The sequence below is a fragment of the Stegastes partitus genome, unplaced genomic scaffold, assembly GCF_000690725.1.
Source record: "Stegastes partitus isolate 25-593 unplaced genomic scaffold, Stegastes_partitus-1.0.2 Scaffold715, whole genome shotgun sequence".
NCBI classification, from domain to species: Eukaryota; Metazoa; Chordata; class Actinopteri; family Pomacentridae; genus Stegastes; species Stegastes partitus.
Window position 1 is genome coordinate 26,671 of NW_007578446.1, and position 18,064 is coordinate 44,734.

Here is an 18,064-nt window from a genome sequence, read left to right on the forward strand (position 1 = left end):
ATGATGTATCGCCTCTATGGAGTCTGTATGTTGATGTTTTGGGAGGGTAATGAAGCACACTGTTTGATTTCCACTCAATAGTGTGAGCTACATCCAAGAAAACAAGGTGCCCAACACCCGAAACTCAATACTCGAGTCTCTCAGATGTCCTGACGCAGCGTATACCGACAGAAGACAAAGAAGAAAAACGGCTCTGAACCAAAGCAGCTGAAGGTTTTGCTTATTTACATTTATCTGTACAGTCATAACAGTAAAATCCAGGACGACACAGCAGCTGCTCCAGGTTTAATACTCTGGTGTAGACTGGCAGTTTAGCTGAGAAGTGTACAGTTCCATCATAGTGGAAGAGCCATTACACCATATTAAATAATAGATCACTTAGTGCAGGAGTGAGCAGACAGACATAAGGGCTATCTGCTATGGAAGTGTTTTTTGTTTTAAATCCAATCATTGGAGGGTGTTTCCACATAAAGAAAAAAACTGTGGCAGATTTTTCTGCTAAATACCGATTTAATTATGTCTCCCTGGTCTGAATTGTTTCCTCAGGTGGTGGGGGTATGCAGATGTGATCACACACACACACACACACACAACAGCTGCATCCCTGCCTACTTGTATTTACCCCTCTCTCTCTCTCTCCCTCGCAGCCGCCGGCTCTGACCGACACGCTGCGAGCTATGAAGTGCCTCCAATTAAAAGTTATCCTCCTCCGCGGACAGTTTGTCAAATTAAATCACAACTTTTTGGCTAATCTCTCATTTAAAGTGTTTGTCATCCTCCACATGCCGCTTGACGAGTGACGTGGCAGCTGCTGGGGAATAAAACGCCGGCTCGGACCGGAGGACAGAAACCAGCCAAGTTCAGCTTCAAATCATCTGAGCAAACTATTTCACAGTCTAACAGCAGCTTTTAAAGGTCTTGTGTGTTTGTCAGTGTCATACAACAGATGTCAGTTCAAACAAAATGCATTTCGTAACCTTTAAAACAAGCTAGAACCATTTAAACAAAAGAGAAAGACGTTGGTCATCAGGATACTTGCCTGCAGTGGACTATGATAGGACACGAGCGTCCCCGGTAGCACTTGTTAACTTTCCTGTAAAAAAAACAAGACACAAAGAAGAAGTCAGTGTTAGCATCACATGAAGTCAGTGAATAGGCACAAACAGCAGGAAAACTCAAAACAGGGCTGTTGTGGTATAAAACCTTCACTGCATCGTTATTATGACCAAAAGAACTTTTTAAAATTTGAGAGAAAAAATGTGCAGAATTGAAGGGCTTTAGTGAGCATGTGCAGAATACGTCAGTAGATCTGATGTTCTGTGCATCTATGTAAAGAAACACTCAAAGAATGTGGTTTCATTGTGTCTTCTTCTTATTTGGCCATTTCTGTCAGTTGGCAACGAACACTAAGGAACAATATCACCAAGCAGGAGCCTTCAGCAGATAGCTGCTATTTTATTATCATCTGTGTGTTATTGACATGAAATTAATATCGCCTCATTTAAATGTTACAGTTTTGTCAATCGTGGTATTTAATGACAGCCCTAATTTAAGTTTTTCATAGGAGAAAACTAAATTGTCCCCTCAGACAAACAGAATTGGAATTTATTTCGTTATAGCTGCACAGCTTGTGGTTTTCTGACGATCAAAGCTGTAAGTTGATCATTTGTCCAGATCAACTTACTGGTCCATCGTGTGCACTTTCATACTTAGAAGCTTATATTTCCTTCAATCAGACCAAAATGCAAATGTGGTTGTAACAACTCTCTTTAGAGATTATTTCACCACATATGTTCTAGTTAGAGATGGTTTATACCTGGACAACGTGCATGAGGGAGTTAAATAAGTTCAAGATTTAAAAGACCCAAGAGTCACATGTAGCACCTTTAACATTTACTTCACTGATGGAAACTCGTGCTTCCAAAGAACAGCCACAAACAAAGAAAAGAGCCGTTATTTCCTCACTAGTGCTCATAATGTTCAGAAATCAACGAAGCTGAGACACAAACTCCACAAAAACTTTTACTCCGAGAAGGGTTATGTTTGCATCCATGTTTGTTATTGCTTCCTTACATTTATAAAATATCTGAACTGTGTGTTCAAAACCACGTCATGTTTGTGAAAAACTGTGGTAAAAACTCAGCACCTTGTTAAACACAAAGTGCAGCCACGTGCTCTGTGTGAGAGTCGGATCCCAGCAGCAGCTCATCTCTGATTCTGTTTCATGGTCACAACTCTAAATAACAATATTCAGCTGGACTGTATAATGTAAAGGCTGTGTGCATGTGTGTCTGTGTGATCCATTATACATCAGTCAGTGAAGGAAAGAAGCCTCAAACCTGAAGTGTCGACGCTTCGCCTTTTATTTTCTTCCTTTGTGCTGCAGGTTTCTGTGGTCGTTTATGTTTTGAGGAAAATTTAAGACCTTTTTTTTAACATTAAAAAAAAAGTATTTTAGTGGAGTTTGTTGGAAAGTTAATAAAAAAACGAATGAGGAGTTTTTTTTAGTTGCAGATGTGAGTGTCATTCTAGTCTATCATCTGTTTCTCTGAATCAGACCGAACGCTGAACAAGGTTTCTTGGAAGAGGAGGTTTTAACGATAGACGGTGAACACATGCATCTCACTGGGCTTTCCAACACAACAAGCTTTCCATGTATAAAAAACCACACACACACATTTCCATCCTCCACCCCACCAAAATTGAAAAGTCAGAGCTCGCTGCAGACAATCAAAAGTGATGTTACCATGGAAACAACCAGCAGAGGATCACCAGTGTAGAGGGGTGTGAGATTCAAAGGAAATACCCGAAAGAAAGGGAGAGCGAGAGAGGGAGTGAGATGAAAAGGCAGATAGAGCGATAAAAGAGAGGAAGAGATGGATGAAGAGACGGAGAGATGCTCTGATGGAGAGAATGTGTCCACGTTCATACAAAGGATTTTCCTCTTTAGGTGTGACAACACGTTTCGTTTCTAGTTGGTAGAGCAGAAGACACTCAGTTTAAAATGTGTGAGATAATATGATCTGCATTCACTCAATCATTTATTCATTATCTAAAGTCATTCAACAGCAATCATTCTTGGTCTAGTTAATCATACGTGTAGCTTCAGGGATGATTTCTGCAAATATTTTCATGTTTCCTGTTCAAGGCGAGGAGGTAGACTGTGCAGCACGCTTTCATTCTGATGTTTCCCACTAATCCAGACGCATCGACATGTGAAAACTCTGCAGAACCCGGAAACGCATCCTTCATCTGCAATCTGCACGTAAACACTCAAGTTGCTTTTCTCAAACTGGCCACATGCAGCTCGGCTCATTTCCATTTATTCTTGCTTCTGCTGTTGAACACGTAGAAAACAGTGATTTGATTATGGATCATAAATCTGTCTGACATCTGTTTACCTTGGGAAATGCAACACAGGCCGGCTGCAGCTTGGAGCTGACGCCGAATGCATTATGCAGACAGAACAGAATCTACATTATGGAAATCTGTTCATCCATAGCATGTGCATGCATCCTGCAGGGAAACAGTACATACAATGGAAGAGGACGTGTTGGAATTGTGCTTTTGTGAAGAGTCGACAGGTACTTCAGCTGTGATACTTATAATTAATACTGAACATCAAGACAGCTAGTTGCTGCTTTCTAGTGTTTTACTGGTTTCAGGTCAAATCTAGACTCTGTTTTTTCTTGTTCTCACTCCAACATGAGACCAGCACATAAGATGGAGACAATAACTCGTCTTTTCTTAGTGTGGGCGTGCTCTCAGACCACAAGTCAGACTGTGGTGAGAGACAGAAAGGCATAAGAGAGAGGAAGAAGGTGGGAAAGAGGAAGACAAAAGCCACCAGGAGAGGAAGGGAGGCATGTCGAGAGAGGAGGGGAGCTCGGAGGAAGTCAAGCAAACCATGAGCAAGCAAAAAGGCGAGAGGTCATCTCAGGTCACCGAGCACAGCGAGAGAAAGAGGAGGGAGGTGAAGGAGGATAAAAGAAGGGGAGGAGATGGGGAAGGAGAGGAGTAAAAGGGAAGGGAAGGGGGAGCCCATGAGGCCCTTTGGTTGTAGAGTCACAGTCTCCAATGATCACTTTTGTGACTATGCAACTGGGCTTATATTACTAGCTGCAACATCACAAAAATGACACTGGCAACCGCTAGTTAGCTGGTAAAACAGAGGGTCGGGGAGGGGAGAGGATTGTGAGCAAAGCTTCAGGTCAGTCAGTCCGGGGTGAGTTAATAACATGCCGGCTCAAGCATAAAAGATGGAGAGATATTTCAGCCGGCATCCTCGCACCATCGAGGTGGAGAGAAAAAAAAGGAAACAAACCCACCCCAAAAAAAAGGAGGACAGGCTGTTATTGTGAAAGCACCATATCCGTGGTAATAAAAGTGAAAAATATCTCCCTCTGCGCTTTCTTCATTGTGTTCTGACCCCGCCGCCCTGTGAGTAAAGGCAATATTTCCTAACTGATGGTGGGTGGTGACGCCCACCAGACCCTTTTATAATAGCTGTGACCACAAACTCTCACTCTTGATATCCCACCTAATTGATGTGCCCCAGCAGCACGGTGACGCCAGGTCTATATATAAAAACCGAGTTGGGGTCCATCGCTCAAGAAAATCCACAGTGAATCAGAGAAAAGGGGCCGCGGCGGCTGCCACCTAATAGGCAATACAGTATATCAGTTTAAAAGAGGTCGAAGGGGAGAAGGAGGGAGTAGTTATAAAGGCGCCGGAGATAAAGGATCACTCCGGCTCAGTTCCCTCAATGCATCCTGAATTACGCCGTTATCGACTGGAAAATGCCCGGGATGTTTGAGGATATAGAGATATTTTTCTCTCACTATCGCTGGGTCACGAGTCTAAACTGGTGGAGATGTGAGAGGTTTGAGGTTATTACAGTTTATCTTTGTGGTTAAAATAGGGCGACTCCAGACCTTCTGTGAGCCTCCTTCTTTCTTTCATTTTCAACTTACATAGAAATAAAAATATGAAAAAAATGTGATTTGTGGTGTGAATGTCTGCACCGTCAATAACTCACTGGATTTTATGCAACCCAGCCGCTTTTCAAATACAATAAGTTAAAAACTCTCCTACAGGTCTTTTGTTCTTCTGTTACACTTTTTGGTTTCCAACAACTTTCAAGGAACTTCTGAGGAGTGAAAACACAAGAACCAAAAGACAAAGTTAAAGGCTGTTGAAGCCACAAAAGCTGTGTGGTTCCTGAACGTTACACCGTTCATCACAGGATTAAAGACCAGTGAGAGTTATGGTTCAAGGACTGGAAATGTCCAGGATGTTTGAGGACATTTAGATATTTGTTCTTCTTGTATCTCTGGGTCATGAGTCTGGATTCCTGGAGATGTGGGGGTTTGAGGTTATTCTGGTTTATCACCATCTTTGTGGTTAAGGTGGCACATGAGGGCGACTCCAGACCTTCTATGAGCCTCCTTCTTTCTTTCATTTTCAACTTAAATAGAAATAAAAATATGAAAAAAACCTGATTTGTGGTGTGAATGTCCGCACCGTAAATAACTGACTGGATTTTATGCAACCCAGCTGCTTTTCAAATACAATAAGTTAAAAACTCCCTCCTACAGGTGCCCACTTTCCTGTCTTTTGTTCTTACGTTACACTTTTTGGTTTCCAACAACTTTCAAGGAACTTCTTGCCATGAGGAGTGAAAACACAAGAACCAAAAGACAAAGTTAAAGGCTGTTGAAGCCACAAAAGTTGTGTGGTTCCTGAACGTTACACCGTTCATCACAGGATTAAAGACCAGTGAGACTTATGGTTCAAGGGTTGGAAATGTCCAGGATGTTTGAGGATATTTAGATATTTGTTCTTCTTGTATCTCTGGGTCATGAGTCTGGATTCCTGGAGATGTGGGGCTTTGAGGTTATTCTGGTTTATCACCATCTTTGTGGTTAAGGTGGCGCATGAGGGCGACTCCAGACCTTCTATGAGCCTCCTTCTTTCTTTTTGCTGGAAAATTCCATCGCTAAAGACGCCAACTTTCCTGTGTTTTGTTCTTCTCTCACAGTTCTCAGTTCCCAGCAGCGTTCAAGGACCTGCTACTTAAAGACTATGTGGTTCCTGAATGTCACACCGTTCATCACAGAACATGAGAGGAGTGAGACCTTCAGTTAGTAGAAGATGCTTCATGCAGACCACAGCAAGCAAAGCCCTTTAGTGGAACACAAAGCAGTTGGAAACATTCCTTCATTTTGGATTTGTCGTATTCCTGCTATTTGTATGTTCTTGTGGAAGCGTTCTTGCAGAGAACACTGACAGCAGGAATAGAAAAGTGGATGTTCAGCTACAACCGTACAGTACTTTGGTTTTAATGTATATGTACGAGCTGACTTGTACAAATGCAGGCTGCCTTTGTTCAACCAAAGGCAAAGGAAGAAATGGACGGTGGTGTTCTGCTGTGGAAACGATTCCTGTTATCAAAGTGCGTTTTTCTCCAAAGGCCTCTTTCAGGATGACTTACAAAAGTTCAGCTTCGAAAATCTCAGCATCTCCTCCATCAACACAAAAAGCAAAAAGCTAAAGTACTTTATGCACTTCAAATGAAAACGAGTTCCAAGAAACTCTTTAAGCAAAATGCTAATTATTCTGTATTACTGGGACAGAAGAATGTGTTCAAAACAAAACAAGCGTGTGAGTTCCTGGTTCTGCTCACTAGTCTACGATGTGGTTTAACAGCCAGCGCTGACTCCAGCTTTATGTGTGCGTTCTAACAATATAAATATCTGTAGCAGGAAGCCAGTGAGGGATCAGAGCCCACAGACCCTTCAACAGCCCGGGCATGTAGAGAAAAAGTAAAGTAGAGAAATCTGAGTTTTGTTCTGAAGCAGTTCCCTACCTGCGGAAGTCGAGCAGCGTCCGGCTGGTCTCCGGAACGTTCTGGTTGAGCCAAGTCAGGAAGTGGAACTGAGTGACGGTCCGCGTCTCATTGGTCTGCATGTTCTTCAGGTAGAAGCTGCGAACCAGGAAGTCGTCGCACCAGATGTGTTCGGATACGAGGTTCACCTGCAAGGAAGCAACGAACCAACACGTATTTACTGGAGTGAAGGAAGTGGTGAAATGTAAATGCAACTTACTGCACTGTGACAATAAAAAAAAACTTTTAGAGAAGTTTTTACCTGCATTTCAAAAAGTTAATGGAAACTTCGTAAAATAACTTTCCCAGTTTCACACAAGGTGGTTTTTGACTTTTTCGTGAAAAAGTTAATGGAAAGACGTTTTCTGAATAAGTTCTGCCACAGCACGTATTTAACCCACATAGATGATCAGCTGTTTCCTCGTCTTGATCTCCTAACAGCATGAAACAGGCTCCATCTGATGTCAAAGAATCATTACAACTGTCCAGATTGATACCAGATTCTAAAGATTTCTCTCCATGTTTCTCTTCTAGACTGCCAGAGTTTTGTTTTTCATCTTTTTGCGGTTTTGTTTCTGGTTTCCTTTACTGTTGTTCATTAGGAGTGACACTGTTCAGTTTATTTGTTCCAAAACAGCAAATGGCAACAAGTCCAATGTAGATTTTCTGTTTTTTGCTCCTGATTTGCCACAGACAGGACTTACAACTTGTAAAACTGAAGAAGAACTCCCGACTCGATGCTGTCATTTCACAAGCAGTTTACTATTGTACAGATTTTCCAGGTTTTGTTAAATTACAGATGATAACTAGTGAAAGAATTATTCATTTATATGCTAATCCTAAAAAAACAACAGCTGTGTATAATGTCCACACCGTCTGCTTTACAAACAGTTCATTTGTTCTTTTACAATGTCACATGTAAATACAGAAATTTTAATGTTTAAATCAGCTTTAAAAATTATTTTGCAGATATTTGTCATTGGTTTTTTAAATTATTACAGTATTCCACAATTTGTTGGTATATTTGTTTCTGGACTCTTGCTCCCAGATTTGTAGTTTTATTAGTGTCCTTGTTTTTACAGTGTACCGTATTTATAAGCCACTGAATCAGTCTATTTAATGCAAACTAACCCCACTCCCTGAAATCCTACATAACTCTTTAAAACAGGGAACCAGACCAAAGCATTCATGTTTTCTTCACATTTTACAGTCAGACGCTGCTGAACAATCACTTGTGCTGAGTCATGTTACCTCGTAGATGTGGTACAGGTTGGATCCTTCATCAGGCCAGTAATGGTAGCACTGCTTCACCCCGTTCTCCACCAGAGGAGTCAGCATAACAATGACCACACAGCCATTCTCCCAAACCATCTGCAAACACAACACACAGGCAAATGACTACTTGCTTTCTGTAGGCCTCATTTTTCTGAAGGAAGCAGTTTCCCTACGAGATCAGCAAAGTTTTCTGATTCTGTTTTATAAGTGGAAATGAACGGTGCCTCTCTAGTGACTTTGTGCGGCTCTACACCTGCAAATGTAACAAAGAGCAACATACACTCATGTATTTCTACAAGGTTTTCACAGTTTTTCAAAAGTACAGATGATCTATGTTCCCAAATGTTCTTTAAAAACTCCCAAAGTTGATGTAAATGTCAAGCACTCAGCCGTTTGTGAAGAGTAGGAGTCATATTCTTGAAGTGGTGCAAAGCCTCATTTGCCAGCTTGATTTGAATCTGTCAACACCTCCCAAAAACTGCCAACAGGAACGCTGACATGTGTCCTCGTGCACCCACTCACTTGGATATTAGTCCGTAATTAGCTGAAATGTGGTGCTAGCTATCATTTTGGAAGGGTACATTTGTCTGATTTTTGGCGGCAGGAGGGAAAAAAAATCTTCAAGACATGAGATGCTTACAGTTTCAAACTTTGGGAAGAAACTACAACGAAGTCAAGCATCCTAAAAGTAATTGCTGTGGAAGCTGTTCCCTCCCCCGGCTGGGTCATTTCCACAGCCAGACCCGCCGCCCGGTCGTATTTTTCCTGCTGGCAGTCATATTCTCACAGCCGGAGGGTGGGCTTGCTCAGGAGATCCATTCCACTCTGATCAGAGGTAACAGTCGGCCCTTAATGGAAGCCATAAAACAAAAACTGCTCCCACATCATCATCGCGTTGGATAATCAAGATGGCCGCACCTGCCGTTCTGTCAGGAGCGCTGCCACACCTTGACGGGGGTTTAACCACCGCTAATTGCGACGGGTTATGAGCTACTGCAGCCCCCACTGCTTCCTGTCTACAAATGTGACTGTGCACTTTTTTTTTTTTGAGGGATGGCGTTAATTTGCTGAAGCTGACAGGATGAGAGCTCTGGTGCTGGAAGGACAAGTTCACGCTTTTAAATATGAGGTTTGTTAAAATGCAAATTGTATTTAAATCCATATTTACTCAGAAAAAACCCAACTGCACACCACTGCTCTTTTGTGGAGTTACATACACTAGGTTCATGACGCTGTCGGTGATGTATGTGCTGTAATAACCTTGGCCGGCTCCTCATAAAGCAGCCTGATAAGACACAGTAAAGCTGGTTACGTTAACTGGGCCACAACATAACAGGATGGCAGGATAGAGCCTCAACAAAGAGTTCTGGAAGCACAGAAACACCACTTAATGAACATAACAGGAAGCCATGATGAGCAGCTGCACTGGTATGAAGTTTTTAAATAATCTCCACAGTGGACATCGACTTTTAGAGGCACCTTTAATCCTTTCAGGGCTTTTTTCTCCAGCTCTGATTTGAAAGCCTGTTTGTTTGTTTGAAGGTGTGACTGTATTGTGGACCATATGGGCTGATATTCCAGGTGAAGGACGCCACTCCTCAACTCTTAAGCAGCAAAACTCACTGTATGTATTTAGACCTCGTAGCTGTGACTGTATGGATGATATAAGGTCGGCTTATATTTGCCTTCTGGAGCTCTGTTACCGCACAAATAAGGTAAAATATATTTCTATGTTCTAAAAAGCTAAACCAGGATTACAGAGAGAAGGCAGTAAGAGGAGAGAGAAATCCTGGCAAAGAGGAGAAATAAAGAGGAAGAGAGTTGCTGAGGAATGTAAAGGAACAAAGAACAAAGAATGTACACAACACAGATAACGAGCACTGGGGTCTGGAAAAGCTGCATTACAACTAAATCTGTTGGTTTCTGGCACAGACTTTTTTAATTTCTTTTTTTTCTTTGATGGGGTTTATGTGACGACGTTTGGGGAGACCCGTCTAAAACCTGAAGTCCAGCCTGATTGAACCATTTCTTTACCACTTCTGATGTGTGTTTAGGCTCATTGTCTTGTCAGAACACCAAACTGTGTCCAAACCCCAACTGATGATTTCAGGTTTTCCTAAAAATAAATCCTTCATTATTCCTTTTATTTTGTGCAAAGCACCAGTTCCACAGGCAGCATAATAATAATGCCAGCACCGTGCCTGATGGTGGGTTTGGTGTTCTACTGATGAGAAGGGGGTCAAAGTTAATCCCTCGTCCCCCCTGAAGGTCAAGGACCACCATCACTACCACCACACAACCAACCAGCTGCATTTCTGCTGAAGTCAGCTTCAAAGTCTCATATTCAACTTCTCTCTTTGTGACAGTTAAAGTAGTTTGTGTTTTGTTTTCTCCAGTGAACTGTTTTCAGTTATTTGCAGTAAAAAAAAAAGCGTCCATACAACACATGCCACTCATCTTGGATGCTCACTTGAGGCAAAATAAGCTTTTAATTTTATTAATCTTTAGTGATACTGAGTGGGTTAGCGGAGCACTGATGCTCTTTTACAGCACTGGCCTTTAAGCAGCTCAGTATAATTACACAAGCAAAATATAGCATCATTTGTTAGCTTCTCTCTGTACCACAAACTGATGAAACTGTAATATATGGTGTCTTCAAATGTCTTCTTATCTTCTAAAAGCTCCACAAGCTGTCACACATTTGCTGAAGTTTTTAGAAATGGCCGTGAAAGTTTATTTTGCATTGGATAGAAAGCTAATATATTTTAATTTGTGTCATAAAGAGTTTTTCTTTGCAACTTTATAATTTCCAGGGACCTTGGTCTTCCTGCATTACCTTACCTGATTGTTAGCATGCTAACTGGCTAGCCTCAGTGGCTCTTATTTTCTGACAGTGAGGACGACTAAAGTCAACAACAGGAATTTAAAAGAAGATTAAAGTGGGTTTTAAGCAAGTAAGGAAAGTGTGATGAGTAAATAAATTTAACAAATTTCCCGGTGATGGAAAAGAATTACATTTCATCACAACAAATAAAACACAAGAGGCTCAGATGTGGTCCCACTGAGCTGAGGTGAAACCTGCTGATTCTCCTGGTCAACGTCAACTCTCCTTCGTTCTGCACATATTAAACTAGATACCATCAAGGAATGAAATGTGGATTCACAGCTTTACAATCAGAAATTCTGATGAATGAAAACATAATTTTGCAACGTAATCCCCGACAGATATGCGTCTCTGTTAATACTACACAAAACATGAACACGTTTTCCCTTTGGTTCAGGAGAAAACACAAAATTAAAGGAAAAGGTCAGAAATTACTGGTCAGAAACTCAATTAAAGGTTAACGGGGATTCAGAAAAAAAAAAGACTGGTATCCGATTTTCCATGTCGTTATCACGAGTTCCATTTGAAGGCATCGATATTTGAGGTCACCATCTGTGGAGGCTTTGGTAACGAATGATCAGAGCCAAGAAGAGACATAATATGTAGTATGATTAAGATATAATAGGAAAACATAATGATCTGTAATATGACGTTAATCAAAGACAGAACTTAGATCCTGTGGTTTTCAGCAGACCTCTGGAGAGGAGCATCGTCTTAAACTAGACAAACAAACAAAGTTGTGAGGAATTACTGACGAGTCGTGTTTCATGTTTGATGATCTGCACCAGCCTGAGATTTCTTTGACTTCTTGCTCCTTCTGCACAGCGACCATCGTGACCGTGAACGCTGTGTGGACTGAACTTGTTTGACAAGGAGACCTTTTCTTTCCAGCACCGGAAACCCACAAACACACGACGCACATATACACTGAGACTGGCTGGAATAACTTATCGATCTACCGGTCGCAGATCCAAACCAGATCCAAGGTTTGGGACTGAGGGAAAAGCTCCCTGCATTAACAACGTGTCCCACTGCAGGCTGCTGAGAGCATTATGGTGACGGAGAGATTAATAATGACATCCACAGAACAAGTCGGCCTCCTGTGTGACTTGCTGCGCTAATAAAAATCGGCTAGCTCTTGTTTAAGAGAGGAGAACGCATTGATTTTAGTTTGATGAGAGTGTGTTTTTACCTGCCAGAAATCAGCCACGGTGGAGGGCAGCGGACCTTGAGTGGCGATGTAGGCCGGGTTCCTGGGATCGTGATCCATCTGCGGGGAGACCAGAAGAAATGATGTAAAGTCATGATGTTAATCTCCCTTTTGCACAACTCCCGACTGCATCGACTCAAATAATTCTGTTTATCGTCACAAGTTCATTCTGTCTGACAGTGATTTCACTGGATGCTGCACAAAGCGTTCAGACAAAACCAAACCAAGAAGAAAGTCAATGCTGCTGGTTTGAACACTGGCCTCTGACCTTCATGAGCTAAAAGCTGAAAATCACACAGAAATAGAGATTTTAGTCCCATGATTTTTGTTGAAGTTCATGCAAAGACAAACTTGTTTTATTTTATGATGCTTCAGTAGATTGAAGTGAATTAGTTCAAAACTGTTGCGACAACAGTTGTGAGTTTAAAAAAAAGGAGAAATTCTCAATCAGACAAACCCTAAAAGTTAATATAAGTAATATAAATATACATTTTGTAACTTAGTATCTTTTTTATTTTGTTTAAAATTGCCCCTAATATCAAGTTTTCTGAGCATTAACATTTTTAGAATTAGTATTCAGCAGGAAGTCCTGAGAAACAAGGCTGCACTTTTTCTACATTTTCTTTTTCTAAAACTCAACAGTTTAACAGCCGCCTTGTAAATACAAACATGTTGGTGAACGTGTTAAAGAAAAACGTGGTGCTGCAGCAAACATGCTGCATTAATGACAGCGACCTGACTGATGAGGGACAAGTTGACAAATGACACAGAAAAGAGATTTTAGTCAAACATACAAAGTTCAAGTCACGCTAAGATGAAGACCAACGTTCAAATGCAGCCGTGCTTCATTTTAAGATGCTTCAGCATGTTTAAGTGAATCAGTTCAGCTCTGTGACAACATGACGGAGTCAAATCAAGTGACAGCCTCAAAACACAAAACCTCCAACATTGGGGGACGTTTTTCTTTCTTAACATCGTAACCCCAAATATTTGCTACTAACATAAAATAACATTTAAAACCTGTAATTGTAAATAATCATAAAATCAATTAAATCCATCAACGCAAATTTAGCATATTTTAAAAAATTATTTTATTCAGTTAGTGAAAGTATTTGTCTATTTATCCAAATCTCTCTCTCTCTCTCTCTCTCTATATATATATATATATGTGTGTGTGTGTGTGTGTGTGTGTGTGTGTGTGTGTGTGTGTGTGTGTATTAACACTATTTAAGTAATTTCATTGTTTTTATATCAAATGCATGTAAATGTGACACGGCACACGGTGAAGGACAAAGATGCATTTTAACGATGGGAAATGCATTTTCATATTTACTTTGCAGTATTTTCGGTATTAAAGTTTTCTGACTGTACTTGTTTTTTTTAGACTTCACTGATGCTGCAGGAGGTGAAATATTAGAATCAATAATATCATCAAATGTTGGGGTTTCTGGAATTGTTCATTTTAAACCCATTGCTCAGGGAGTTAATCATAAATAGCACATCTTGTGCATGTAAATGTAATGAAATAAAACAATCTGCATTACAAGCAGCATCTCCACTAAATGACATTTGTCCATGTCGGGTTGTGATCTGCTTCATTCCTTCCAGAAACAACCCGTGTGCCTCAGACTGGAGAATGAATTCTGATTTGAGAGACGGAATAAAGACTGAATTTCTTCCTCACATTTGTGTGACGGGCAATAAAAAGTTGAATTCATTTTCTATCAGGAGTGAACTTGTTATTGGCACATTTCAAATCAGGCCTGATGAGAGAAAAGAAGGAATGTGCATCATTATATTCTGCTGAATTAGCGCCGTTATAAACCCGCTTCTTTTTGCAGCTCTTATATTCACAGCTGGAAGTTTCTTGGAGGAGGAGGTGAGAGGTTGCACACGAACTCAGACTTCTTCCTTAACTTAATGAAAATTACAGAAGGATGGCGGAGGCGTTGACAGCAAAAGACAGGAGCCGAACGTGAGCTGAATGTGCGGGAAAGTGAGTGACACTCCTGCCTATTACCATGCAAATTGTACGGTAAATGTAATAATTGGCAAGACCAATTTAGTTGGAAATAATGACAGAGGGAAGACAGATAATTTCTGGGGCTTTTCCGTGCACCAAATTGTCTTTAACGGCCTCTGTTCCTTTTATGAATGCCAAACAATAATGCGCCTCTAATGAACTTAAAACGCAGTAACCTGGAGAGGAAGAGGTGATGCGCTACCAGGGAGCTGTGCTCATTAAAAAACATTTACAGCCAGGAACTGCGTTGTGGATGAAAAAATATGGCTGGAGGCACAAGTCCACGTTTCCAGGGTGATTCACCGGATGGTCACATGTTCGCTCAGTGGCCATAAATATGAGGACATCTCTGTTCATGCAGGTCTATTTTCTGGTCAGTTAATTACAATGATGTGATGTGACAGACTACAGTGTGTTTGTAGCTTTGTTTAGGTTGGTCCCTTTCATTTAGCAAAATGGCAGCAGCTCCATAAAGAAATAGTTTCCCAAGTTGGTGTCTGAAGAACCAGATCAGGCTGCACAGAACCTGAACCTGAACCCCGATCCAGCACCAAGACCTGAAGCAAAGGCTGTTTATCGTTTACCCCGTTTGTCAGAATGCAAACAAAACATTGGCAAAATCACAAAAACAGACGAATAATTTACATGTTTTATATAAAATAACATTTTAAAGCTGTAATGGTAGAAAAACCTTAACTTGAATTTTTATGGATATTTACATTTTTTGACAAAACAAATAAATAAAAAATACATTTAAAAATATTTCCTTTTCTATTTAATAGATGAAAGTGTCTATTTTAATTTAAATACTGTCCATATTTTCTAAAACTGGATCCAATTAGTGCAATAATAGAAGAACAAGTATTGGGTCTGAATTTTTACACTTTTTTTTTTTAGCTGAATGTGACATCAAGGTAGTATTTATTTATTTATTTATTTAGTTAGTTAGTTGGTTTTACGTGTAAATATCCTATTTAGGTCTCTAATTTGGACGTCTAAATGCCCAGTGTAGTGGCTATTTGGAGCACACATGAAACCAATAAAACAACAGTAAAATGCCTTTAATAATAATAATAATAATAATAATAATAATAATAACAACAACCCTAAAATCATCCTTGTAAAGGAAATTAAAAACACCTCTAAAATGCATTCACTAAGTTGTCATAACTTTGCCAATACTTTCTTTTATAGGTTTATTTATGTAATTATGTCTATAATATTATTATTTAGGGTTATTGTTGGTACACATGCAAATATCCTTCACAAAACATTAAACAGTCCCAAAATACACAATCTCATGTAACATTAAGGCTTGAAAGTGTATTCCAACTTTGAAAAATTACTGTATTTTTATGATTATTTTCCATTAAATTCCTGTATTTTTGCAGTGCAGCGTCACTGTCTGGTCTTCACTCATGTGCTTGAGGCTGATCGGAGCAAATCGCTGCAGTGAGGCTCCAACATTGACTTGCAGGTGTTTGATTTAAATGTTTGTATGAGTTTGTGTCCAAGCAAGCTAAGTGTGGCTGTAACATAAAGGAAGCAGGAGACGGTTTTTCATCCTGCCAACGATGCATTTCTGGTAGTAAATAAGCAGAACTACTGAAAACCTGCTGAGCTCTTGAATGCTTTGAACAAAAGCACTAATATTTCCTTTGTCTATTCCACAGTGTTCATTGTCCAGGAAATTTAAAAGGAAGGAAAATGTCTCGCAACATCCAGAGTGTTGGGATGGAGGAAATGAAAAGAGAAAGACCAGGACAGACAGGGACAGAGGAACAAATGGCACCGAGTGATCAGGAAAGACAAGAACGAGACAAAAACCGTTGAAGGTAAAAAAAAATAAGGTGAGAAAACGGAGGGAAGGAGAGAAAATGCAAAGTCACCGGACCAGGAAGAGAACGAACGTCTTTTGATTTCTTTCTGCCTCTGCTTCTCCTTTTCACTCTGCGTGGAGACACAATGCTTCCTGACATCTCAGAGCGTCTCCAGAATTAAAGCCCCACATTAATGACATTGCAAAAGGACAACTGTCTCGCTCTCTTTCACACACACGGCTGCTAATGAGGAACAAGAGTGGAGGCTGTGACAAGGCTAATTATCCCCGTTATTGGGTTTTTGTCTTTTCTGTGGAGGAAGGAAGCTTTGAGTGTGTGTTCTGTGTGTGTGATGAAGTTTGACGATGAGGCCGACGGTGCTCCGGTCTGACACCTGACAGACGCTGGCAGCGACATGGATTAGCTGTAATGTAACCTGAGTCCACGCTTTAGGAAGTGAAACAACCTCTGCTGTTACACAAACACTCTTTGACAGACAGTTATTGTTGGGTTTATGCTTTTTTATTGCTTTTTCTGTCTTTTCTCCACACAAACTGGGCTTACCGCTTGCCTTCATGCTCACATTCTGCAGAATAAAACAGCGGCTGACGTGTTGGTCCATCGATTTGACTGAAAACTGAAAACCAGTCCCATCTCAGAGGAACTGGGACGCTGAGTTTGGACGGCGAGTTGCTTCTAAGCCTTTCAGATCTCTTTTTTCCAGATGACTTATATGGTGTGGAGAATATGAATAATGTTGTTTTTGACTTTCATACAGTCACACTGTGTCTGCTGCTGATCTGTCCTGACTTCTAAGGACACATTAAAGGACTGCGTGTCATTTTTAAATAGAATATATTCCTTATGAGAACACACGCCATTTTGTTTTTAAAAAACAATGATTCATGTGTCGTGTTTTAAAGGAAGCTCACATGGACTGCTGGTCTGACAGAATCACTAATTAGTGCCAAAACTGTAGTTTGTACTGAGTTAAAATGTGTTTGTTGTGTGTTAGAAGACATTTGATTGATTTCCATGAAGCTGCTGAGTATCAACGACTAAAACACTGATTCACATTTCTGAGGTTCACATATGGACCAAAACAATCTTTTTTCCCTGTATGGACAGAAATCTGTGCAATTTCAGTATTTTTATGACATATAGAATAATTCTGTGCACTTTCCACTGTGTGTGAAATATCATCAATACTTGTACATGTGTTGTGTATTTTTATCCTCTTTGCTGCACATTTCCCTGCCATGGGCTTAATAAAGCCGTGTCTAATCTAATTTGATCTTAACCCAGAATTACCACCTGCCACTGAGCAGCTTAGAGTTTACAGTGTTTGAAGCAGAGCTGCAGCGAGCTGGTGTGCTTGAGCTGCAGCAGCTGGAGATGAGTGTGTTCAAAGACCGGCAGACACACAGAGTTTCAAAACCTTGTCGATGCGATAATGTGGAAAACATGTAAGATTATTAAAGGCAAAAACTGAAAAAACTCTTTTAGGTGTTAAATCATAACCAGAGAAGGATTATAAGCTAAAACAAACAAACAAACAAACAAACAAACAAACAAACAAACAAGAAAAACTTGTTGTGTTTCTACTTGTATTTGGTAGAAAGTGACTTGTTTCAAGCTTAAACTCTGTGACTGACTTTATTGTTCCATAAAAAAGTAAACTTCATCATAAATGAGCCGCTGATGTTCCCGTGAAGTTCTACCCAGACTGTTTGGACTTTGCATCGAGCTGCTGTGAGGCTGAAGCAGATACGAGATGAAACCATTCGCAGGCTTTTCCACTTTCTTCAGCGCAACTCTTGTAAATCTTTAATCAAAAAAAAAAAGTCAATTTAAGTGTCAATAAAGGCTGCGAGGCTGATTTCAACTCTGGGTTATCAGCACGCAGCATGCATCCGAATGAGTGTGTGTGTGTGTGTGTGTGTGTGTGTGTGTGTGTGTGTGTGTG

The 18,064-nt window shown here is 40.5% G+C and overlaps 1 protein-coding gene across 1 annotated transcript in view; it reads right to left on the minus strand.

The window, feature by feature from the left end:
• Positions 1-18,064, minus strand: part of LOC103364081 (receptor-type tyrosine-protein phosphatase N2-like) — a 200,532-nt gene that overhangs the window by 18,952 nt on the left and 163,516 nt on the right. Inside the window, exons 16-19 of the mRNA XM_008291088.1 lie at positions 12,238-12,315; positions 8,138-8,257; positions 6,869-7,035; positions 1,040-1,093 (exon numbers count right to left, since the gene is read on the minus strand). Coding sequence (XP_008289310.1) covers positions 1,040-1,093; positions 6,869-7,035; positions 8,138-8,257; positions 12,238-12,315 — 419 coding nt within the window. The remainder of the gene's footprint in view (positions 1-1,039; positions 1,094-6,868; positions 7,036-8,137; positions 8,258-12,237; positions 12,316-18,064) is intronic.